The 10,718-nt window shown below is 41.1% G+C and overlaps 1 protein-coding gene across 1 annotated transcript; it reads right to left on the bottom strand.

The window, feature by feature from the left end:
- Nucleotides 1-8,070: 8,070 nt before the first annotated feature.
- On the bottom strand, nucleotides 8,071-9,704 carry LOC142172173 (uncharacterized). The gene is made up of 2 exons (XM_075235957.1): nucleotides 8,754-9,704; nucleotides 8,071-8,712 (listed from the first exon to the last, which is right to left on the bottom strand). Exons 1-2 carry the CDS (start codon nucleotides 9,702-9,704, stop codon nucleotides 8,071-8,073), a joined length of 1,593 nt encoding a protein of 530 aa, XP_075092058.1.
- Between the last annotated feature and the right edge of the window lie 1,014 nt (nucleotides 9,705-10,718).

Here is a 10,718-nt window from a genome sequence, read left to right as displayed (position 1 = left end):
CGAAATTATCGGAAAAGGATCCTACAAGCTCGGCATGATAAACGACAAACAACTACCGAGCAACTGGAATGTATCGCACCTAAAATGATACTACTACTAAGGTACGACCCATCCCAGCTTCATTTATATTTCAAAATTAATCCTTGCAGGTGTTCGACCAGAAACACCGATGGATTCTTCAACATGAAGCCTTTAGGTCTGCAAGAACGCGTTGTACTCTTTTTTCCTTACACCGATTTTGTCCCAAATGGGTTTTCCGGCGAGGTTTTGAATGAGGTAACCATTGATCGTGCTAAACTTTGAACAATTCAACAGTATCCGAGGCCTCTTTACAATTAACCTCGAATACTGGGGGGCATTACCCTCGAATATCAAGTTTGATGCGAGGAAGTTACTTAGAAAGTTACTTCATGACAACAGGGTCTCGATAGGAAAACTTGTAAGGGCCAAACGGTCAAACGAACCATGCCCGCGTAGTTTGCTCGAGCCCTGGCGCAAAACATGTACACATGCATAATGATTTACAAAGAGAAGTATTCTTCTTTACCGAACTAAAGAGGGATTTTTATAGGCCACCGCCACCCCACTCGTGGACTGACACTTCGGAAGCTTTTCTACTTCATATTCTCGACCTATTATGTAAACAGGCCCAAGGGCCAAGCATGACCGGAGTTCGAATAATTAACCCTACAAATTGGGGACTACCGTCCGAAAAATCAACAAGATTGAATTATATAAACTCCGAAGATCATAAGACCTCTTAGGCAACCCTCGATTTTATAGGCCACGGCCACGGCCACCCCACTCGGGGACTAACACTTCGGACAAGCTCAAAGTAAAACGGGAAAATAAGCCCAAGAGGCAAATCCCGAACTAAAGAGACTACGACCGAATTAACACGGATCGGAGACGTCCGAATTCCGTAGCAAAACAGGCCATCGAAATCTTTCATAAACCGGTTTAAAAGGCTACCCCCGGCAAAATCATAAAAGGCTTCGATAAATACCGAAGCCTCAAAAACTCTAATGAGTACAAAATTGTTCGAACTCTCGAACAATTCCTTATTTCATGCCAAGGCATTACAAGTTTCGCAAATACAAATGATAAGAAACTCTTTCAAGCCGAAAAGGGGACAAAGCCTTAAACAATCTTTTTACAAAAGCCTAAGGGCTATCTTTTATTCAAGTTCGAGAGACCGTCCTCACTCAGATAAAAAACCTAAGGGTTACCTTACTTCAAGTTCGAGCAAGTACTCACTCGACCATAAAGTCTAAGGACTATACTAATTCAGTTCCAATCAAATTTTTTAAACCTCGGATCTTAGAATACAACTTCATAATTTTATAAGGCGGAAAGAAAGAAAGTTTTATATATATGTGTCAAAAATCATTTACAAGGGCAGCATGGCCTGATCAAGTTTTTCTACAAAAAACTAAAACGGTCTTAAAAGAAACACAAAAAATACTAAAGGACTTAGTCCTCTCCGGGAGAAGCATCTTCGCCCTCGAGGCCTCCTTCACCTTCAGATCCGCTCATACTCCGGGTATCATCATCATCAGAAAAGGTCAACACTCTGGCTTCGGCTTCAAGCTCATTAGCATTCTCGATCTGTTGTGAGATCGAAGCCACGAACATGGATCTCCTCGAGAGTATCCCTCCGAGACTGGCATTTAGCATGCTCGACAACCCAGTTTGCTCGAGCTTGAGAAGCCTCGACAACCTCCTTTGCTCGAACCTGAGCAGCTTCAGCATCGGACCGGTAGATGACCACCATTGCATCAGCATTAGCCGTGGCTATTTCGACCTCCGATTTGGACTCTGCAAGTTCTGTGGCCAGTCTCTCTCGATCAAAGGTTGTTGAGCCCAACCAAGACTGGAACTCCTCGATTTTCTTTGCTTGCACCAAGGCTTTCTCTTTCAAGATTCGGAGTTGGGTCTCAGCCGAGGCTAGTTGAGCCCGGGCAGCCTCCTTTTCTGAGGCAAGGCGGTCCATGTTCTTTTTCCACTCCTCGACCTCCACTTTCACTGCGTCCACTTCAACACGAAGCTTCGTGATCACATCGAGCTTTTGCTGGACCTGTGGGACCGAATTATTAGCCATCACGCCCGAGTCAGTGTCCTTCTCCTTCTCCATCTCTCTGCTCACTGAGAAGCTTGAAGGCATCTCTCTCCTTAGTAAACCCTCGGATTTCGGCTTCGTATCGGCTCAGCTCCCCTCGGGATCGGAGAGACACCTCGTGATGAAGCACAGAGGCCTACAAAAATGGAAAGAAGGAATTATACAAGGAAAGAAAAATACAAGTATGAAAATTGACAAAGAGAAAATGAACTTACCCGATTCAGGGCATGTTGAGCTTCGTTGAAAAGACAAGAAACTCCCACCTCGCCTGAGCTCTTCTTCAGAGCCTCCAAGTTACTCATACCGATGATATCTTCTACCCCGAAAAACTAACCACGGAAAGGATCTTCCTCTCTGTGGGCCCCCTCCCCGTAACAAGTCTCCACAGCTTGAGAGTCACGTATCATCGACTGGGAAAATGAAGGAAACGAGGGGGAATCCCCGATCTCTATTACCCAAGTAGGTTTTTTGGGGCACCGCCTCCCTCTCGACGAGCTTCAAGCCCAGTTTCTACTTCGGCATCCACCTCCTCTTCAATGGTCTTTTCACCCCGAGGTAAAGTATCTTCGGTTCCCCTCGGCTCGGGAACTTGGGTCGGAGTCTCCTCTTCGACCTCATCGAGCCTAGATGGAGCAGTATCGACTCCCACCGGTTCCAAAGTCTTCTAGATATTGGTGCTAGCTCGTGCATGGGCTACCAGCCCAGAATCACCTTCTTCATCTTCTTCTTCTTCTTCTTCTTCTTCATCCCTTAGTCTTTGGACCGACTCCATAGTTAGTGGGATTGTGTTCCCCTTGGGTTTACGGGCCGCTCTTTTCTTGGGTTTTTGTCCCTCGGAGTTGGAGGCCCTTTTTCTCTTAATCACCTTCACCGGTTTCAAGATAGGTGGTAAAGCTTCTTCATCACCGGACGGGGGTCTCATAGCCGCATCCTTTCCGAGACCTACAAAAGGAGAAAGTAAATAAACTCATTCTTGAGAAAATGCTCGAATGATAGGCAAATCGGTAAGCCAAGAAAAAGGCCTACCATGAGTACGAGCCTCCCACCGACCCTTTGACAAATTGTGCCACGCGCGCTCGGCATATGTTGATGTCGAAACCAGGCTCCTCACCCAGTTCTCAAGGTGGGGAATCGCTCCCGGCATCCAAGCAACGGCTGCATCGAGAAAAACACTGATGAGAAAGGATGAAGAAGTAAAAATAGCAAACGGAAATTAAAGACAGGATCATACTTACGTTTCATATTCCATTTATCAGGAAATGGCATACTCTCAGTCGGGATTAGGTCCGAGGTCTTCACCCGAACGAACCAGCCCATCCAGCCCCAATCTTTGTCTTCATCTATACTCGAGGTGAACGCCTTGGTGGCCCGGCATTGAAACTTTATCAACCCACCTCGATAAAGTCGAGGGTTGTATAATCTTACGAGGTAGTCGAGGGTGAAGGGGAGCCAATCGATTATACTCACGAAGAAATGGAGCAGTATCACGATCCTCTAGAAAGAAGGGTGAATTTGGCCGAGGTTCACCTAGAATTTCTTGCAGAAATCGACGATGACCAGATCGAGGGGACCCAGCGTGAAAGGATAAGTGTAAACACTCAGGTACCCTTCCACGTGGGTAGTGATCGCTTCCTCCAGTGCCGGTATCACAACCTCTTTATTTTTTCAATTGTAATCTTTCTTCACCAGATCAAGAAGGCTTTGGGATATCGAGCATATATATCTCGATACCAGCTCGCATCGACCAGCAACTGATGAGGGTTTCTCGACCTTAAAATCGGAATCAATAACACACCTCCCGGGAATAAGTTCCTCAAGGCGTGGCTCCACCACTGGTTTCTCGCCGGCTGGCCGAGATGAGGAAGCAACCTCTTTTTGCGGAACGGTTTTAGATATTTTTGCCATTTAGTTTTTGTGAACAAAGGAGAATGGAGATTGAAGTATTTTGTGTTTTAAAAAGAACAAGCAAAGAAATTTCAAAACCTGGAAATAGAGAGCTCTGGAGAAGGCAAAAAACTATGAACATGGGAATGAAAAAGATTTAAAAGTAAAAGTTTGGAATGATGAAGAAAGGAACTATTTATTGGTTTCACAACGACGGTTCAAAACTGGTAGTAGCCGACCATCGTCTGACGCGCATTTAATGCCTTGATAACTGGACCGACGGGACGTTTGACGCATACGTCACAATATATGCTAAGATTTTCTCAATCAACAAGATGTTACGATCGACGTGCAATAAAATAATTGTGTGAATTTAGAAGTTGATTCTCCTATTTTAAAAATAAATTTGCATATATACAAATTTGGTTACCCGAAAAACGAATAGAGTTGATAGTATATATTTAAGGCGTGACACTCGAAGTAACTAAATAACTAGAGGTGCCATGGTCGCGGACTCATTTTTTCAACCATGACACCCAAGATCGAGACCCACTAATGGCCATTCAATTTTGTTTCTCCTCTTGGCGCTCTTCCTTTTTCCATTTTTCCCAATTCTTCTATTTTTCTTATTTTCTTTTATTTTCTTCATCTTTGTACAATCCCATTTTTATTGTACTTTTAAATTATTTATTTCCTTTTATTTTCTTTTTCTATACCTCAAAATTTTTATTTGAATATGATTTTAATCATATTTCTTTTTTATCATCTAATGTGAGTTTTCCCTTGAGGTCAAATAAAGTACCAAACATCTTCGATTTGATTATCGTGTATTTAATTATGCACCAAAATTTTTGTGGAACGAAAAAATATTTTAAAATCGATCTGAACCGAATTAATTCAAGCAAGGGCGAACCGACCAAATGTATACTATAATTCAATTTTCTTGGCTAGTGATAGATTTGCATCTGTAATATACTAGAATTTGTAATAGAATTTGAGAAGAAGACAATGAGAAAGAATAGAATTTCTTTATTGATATGTAATAGAATTAGAAATGCTATAATATTTCTTCTACCATAGAGCTACATTTACACCATGGATAACCTGAAAGAAGGAGAAGAGAAAGAGGTTAGAGGTGAGAAGAGAGAGAGATAGGTTGAGAGAGAAATTAGTTAGGAAGTTGTAACTGAAATTTACCAGAAATTGCCTACTGTTTTCTTCCCTCCTCTGCGTATTAATACTCCTCACTAAGCTACTTGTGGACTGAATTACTTGTGGGCTAATTTTTAATTGGGCCTGCTCTAGTCTATTTCCGTTGGCCCAATAGCGATAGAGACCAAATTGAACCCAATACTTAGCTTGATCCACTTTTGATATAAGACCTCAATATAGAAATAAGACCCCACTATAGGAATATCCGCCTACTTTCCTAATTCATTCCTTTCAGACATTACAATCCCTACCTCTCTAAGAACGACCTTGTCCTCAAGGTCTTTGTTGAGCAACAAAGTCAGGAAATCTGCTTTTGATATAGCTCCAATCTTCCCATGTAGCATCCTCTTCCCTTAAATTTGCCCATTGAACCAGAACTTTCACCCCCATACCATTATTTTCCTTCACCATGCGTCGTTGAAGGATTGCAACAGGTTGAATCAAGATTCGTCCTTCGCCATCACAAATTGGTGGTTGTAGTTGTGGAGTAATGGATGGACCAACACGTTTCTTCAACTGGGAGATATGAAAAATAGGATGTAGCTGAGACCTTTCAGGAAGCTCTAGTCGATAAGCCAGTGTTCCGATTCTTTGCATGACCTTGTAAGGTCCATAAAAATGAGCACATAACTTGACATTTCTTCTGACATCGATGGAAGATTGTCGATATGGCTGTAGTTTAAGGTAGACTAGATCTCTAACCATCAATATTCGTTCAGATCTTAACTTGTCAGCATAGAACTTCATTCTAGATTGAGCCTGTGTCAAGTTGTCTCTTAGAGATTGCAGCATCTGTTGTCTCTGAGCTAGGCACTCTCGTGCTGACTGATGACCAGTATGTGATAAGGACCTCAGTGGAAGTTGTGGAGGAGCATACCCATAGAGTGCCTGAAAAGGTATAGTCTTGAGGGAGTTGTGCTAGTTGGTGTTGTACCACCATACCGCTAAGTGTAACCATTTTCCCCACTGCTTAGGATTATTGAAGACCATAGCTCTCAAATAGGTTTTCATGCACCTATTGAGTCTCTCTGTCTGTCCATCAGATTGAGGGTGGTAAGCAGTGCTTTTGTTGAGCTTAGTGCCCAATGCTTTAAAGAGATGTTGCTAGAAATGGCTGGTGAAAACAGCATCTCTATCAGATACAATAGTCTTTGGTAATCCATGTAACCTGTAGATTTCCCTGAGAAATAATTCTGATACATCTTGAGCTGTATAGGGGTGTTTGAGTGCCAGGAAGTGCCCATACTTGGTAAATCTGTCCACTACTACCAAGACTGTATTTTTGTGCCCAGAAATAGGTAAACCTTCTACAAAGTCCAATGATATGTCTTGCCATGCCTATGTGGGTATAGGGAGGGGTTGTAGAAGCCCAGGTGGGTGAATGTGTTCTGATTTAACTCTTTGACACACATCACACCCACTTACCCATTTGCAAATCTCCGTCTTCATGTTTGGCCAATAGAACACATACTGTATTCTCCTATAGGTTCCCTGTTGACCTGAGTGCCCTCCAATAGGTGACTGGTGCAAGGCCTCTAAAATCTTGGTTTTCAAAGTAGTGCTTCTCCCAATGTATATCTTATGTTTATACCTTATAACTCCTTGCTGCAACGAATAATCTAGGTTGCTGGAGAGAGAAATTGATAGTTCACTGAGTAGTTGTAAGTCTAAGGGGTCAGATTCATAGCTATCACAGACTTCTTCAATCCATGTAGCCTAAGTGGTAGTAAGGGCTAAGAGGAGAGTCATCTTCATGTCTTCTGGATAAAGCATTTGCCACCTTATTTTCTACCCCTTTTTTATATTGCACCTCATAGTCCAATCCCAAAAGTTTTGTCAATCCCTTTTGTTGTAATGCTGTGGTTACCTTCTGCTCTAGTAAGTACTTTAAACTCTGATGGTCTGTCTTAACAATGAAATGCCCTCCTTGCAAGTAGTGTCTCCACTTTTCTATGGCTGATAGCATAGCCATATATTCTTTCTCATAAGTAGAAAGTCCTCTGTGTTTAAGGGCAAGAGCCTTGCTAAAATAAGCTATAGGCCTGCCAGATTGCATCAATATAGCTCTTATCCCAGTGGAGCATGCATCATTCTCCATTACAAAAGGTTTAGTGAAGTCAGCTAGAGCCAAAACTGGAACTGTTGCCATAGCTTCCTTCAGTTGCTGAAAAGCCAATTCTGCTTCTTTATTCCATTGAAATGCATTCTTTTTTAGTAGGTGTGTTAGGGGTTTGCTAATTACCCCATAGGACTTAACAAACCTCCTATAGTAGCATGTGAGCCCTAGAAATCCTCTGAGGGCCTTGATAGATTTTGGCACAGGCCATGACAACATAGCTTCAATTTTAGCAGGAGCAGTAGCTACCCCTCTCCTTGAAATAATATGTCCTAGATATTCTACCTTGTCCTGCCCAAATGAACATTTGGACAATTTGGCATAAAGCTGCTCTTTCTGTAGAACTTCTAGCACTGGTCTAAGATGAAGTGCATGAGTTTCTAATGTAGGACTGTAGATTAATATATCATCAAATAACACCAACACAAACTTCCTCAGAAAAGGTTTGAAAACATGGTTCATTAGGCTTTGGAAAGTGGCAGGTGCATTGGTCAAGCCAAAGGGCATGACCTTGAACTCATAATGTCTTAAATGAGTTCTGAATGCAGTTTTAAAAATATCACCCTCACTCATTCTGATCTGATGATAACCAGCTCTCAAGTCAATCTTTGAATAGATGCAAGATCCATTAAGTTCATCCATTAAATCATCTACCAAAGGTATAGAACATTTGTCCTTAATTGTCATCTTATTAAGCTCTTTGTAGTCAATGCAAAATCTCCAACTACCATCTTTCTTTTTAACTAAAAGTACTGGTGAAAAGAATGGGGGAATGACTAGGCTGGATAATTCCATTTGTCAACATTTCATTAACTTGCTTCTCTATTTCATTCTTTTGAAAATAGTTATATCTATAGGGTCTAATACTTACTGGTGCTGCATTAGGCTTGAGGGGAATGGAGTAATCATGGTCCTTCCTTGGTGGTAAGGTCTTTGGCTCTGCAAACACCTTGAGAAAGCCCTGGAGCACTAATCTGATCTCTTCAGGCAATTCTGCTGTAACTTTTACTTCCTTAGCTGAGATTGAAAATAAATGTGCCCAAATCACTTGACCCTTTTTCAACAATTGTTTAACCCCAGAAGCAGTCATGGCCTGTAGTTGGCCTTCTTCAGAAAACCCCTTCAATTCCACTCTTTTACCATTGACACTCACTTGGAGTCTATAGCCAATAAAGTCAAATAAGACTGGATTGTGTTTCCTTATCCAGTCTACTCCCAACACCATGTCACACCCTCCAACATCCAACAACCTGAGTTTGTGCTCAAATTCAATTCCATGTATCTTCCATTTGAATGAAGGACATGAATGATAACTCATCAGATGACTGCCATTACCTGCAGTAACCCTCATAGGTGCATCTTCCTTAATTACACACCCCAACTGTTTTGCAGAACTACTAGCCACAAAACTATGAGTGTTACCACTATCAGCTTCTGCTTGCCATACATCCCTTTCAACTTGATGGTATTAGAGGTTACAGTTCCTGATAAGGCATTGAGGCTTATGGCCTCATAAATTATCTCCCCTTGATCATTTTCAACTTCTTCTATTTCTTCTATTCTTTGACTTTCCTCTACTGTATCCTGATCAGTAGTACCATGCAAGATGTTCAACTGCTTATCCTTGCATTGATGACCTGAGAAGTACTTCTCTCCACATCTATACCATTCACCCCTGGCTTTTCTTGCTTCAAACAACTTATTACCAGAGATGTTGGAATTAGAATAACTCTCTTTTTGTATATTCCCAGATGTTCTACCCCCTGCTGCTCCAATGTATGCATTGTACTGAGTTGACTGCCTTCCTGCACCCCCTCTATTCTTTCTACTTATTGAATCCAACAATTCTTCCTTATGTCTAGCCTTTTCTACAGCTTGACTTAGGGAAAATGGATCAAGCATTTTGACTATATGCCTGATTTCTTCCTTAAGGCCATCAATGAAAAATCCTAGAAAGAATTCTTCCGGAATGGTTGGGTGTTTAATTAGTACCCAAGCCTTCAAATCTTCAAACTTCTCTAAATATTCAATCACAGTTCCTTTTTGCTCAATTCTCTTAAATTTTTCTATTAGATTTAGATGACTATTATCAGAATCATTAAATCTTTTACAAATTTCATCAACAAAATCTGGCCATCTCACCATACCTCTACTCAATTGATAAGAGAAAAACCAAGACTCAGTCCTCCCATTTAAGTGAAGAACTGCAGTGTCTAATTTTTGTTGTGGGTCAATTATACGATTATAATGGAAATACCTTTCACATTTTCGCAGCCAAGATCTGGGATCTCCCTCTTCGAAGTAAGGGCAGTCCACCTTAGCAGCAATATTGTTCGAGTAGAATTTTCCAGTTGAATTCTCCTGTGGCTCCATCATTCTCATTCTGCTGCTCGATCCATCCAATTGATGAGCCTCAGTTGGAGCACTACCAAGGATTCCATCCTTGTTCACGAACAACTTTGTCCATCATGACATCAATTTTGTGGTTTAGATCATCCATTTTGGAATCAGTAGAATCTAATTTCTTATTTGTTTCTGCCATGTAACTGTGCAACTGGGTCTCCAATTTTTTGATATTTTTCTCTGTGGATTTTGCTCGAGTTTCTGGGACTGTCATAGTGCCAGGATTCTGCTCTGATACCAATTGTAATATACTAGAATTTGTAATAGAATTTGAGAAGAAGACAATGAGAAAGAATAGAATTTCTTTATTGATATGTAATAGAATTGGAAATGTTACAATGTTTCTTCTACCATAGAGCTACATTTACACCATGGATAACCTGAAAGAAGGAGAAGGGAAAGAGGTTAGAGGTGAGAAGAGAGAGAGATAGGTTGAGAGAGAAATTAGTTAAGAAGTTATAACTGAAATTTACCAGAAATTGCCTACTGTTTCCTCCCCTTCTCTGCGTATTAATACTCCTCACTAAGCTACTTGCGGACTGAATTACTTGTGGGCTAATTTGTAATTGGGCCTGCTCTAGTCCGTCTCCATTGACCTAATAGCGATAGAGACCAAATTGAACTCAATGCTTAGCTTGATCCACTTTTGATATAAGACCTCAATATAGAAATAAGACCCCACTATAGAAATATCCGCCTGCTTTCCTAATTCATTCCTTTCAGACATTACAGCATCTGGCAAAAGTAATTAGATTTGGCAGAAGAAACAAAGTCACTCTTTCCATATACACTAAAATATTTTGTTGATTTTCTATCGTTACTGTCTTCCACCACAAGGCCGGAATTTTAATAGGGTCCTAAACAGGGTCCTGAATCCTGTACCATATCCTTTAAATAAAAATTTGCAAAATTCCAATTAGCCGATAATATCTTACAATTGGATATCGTGGCTTCACCTTCTTTAGTTTTCTTTTGAACTTTTTC

The sequence above is a fragment of the Nicotiana tabacum genome, chromosome 17 (genome assembly GCF_000715075.1).
Source record: "Nicotiana tabacum cultivar K326 chromosome 17, ASM71507v2, whole genome shotgun sequence".
Taxonomy (NCBI): domain Eukaryota; kingdom Viridiplantae; phylum Streptophyta; class Magnoliopsida; order Solanales; family Solanaceae; genus Nicotiana; species Nicotiana tabacum.
The sequence above is the reverse complement of the archived record's forward strand: the minus strand, read 5'-3'. Positions and strand labels throughout refer to the sequence as shown.

What these genes read in the sequence shown, in the direction of transcription:
- LOC142172173 (XM_075235957.1), bottom strand. Translation starts at nt 9,704, where the DNA reads ATGGAGCCACAGGAGAATTCAACTGGAAAATTCTACTCGAACAATATT. An exon ending in GCAAGCAGAAGCTGATAGTG is followed by an intron (nt 8,713 to 8,753) that starts GTAACACTCATA and finishes TCTGCAAAACAG; the next exon opens with TTGGGGTGTGTAATTAAGGA.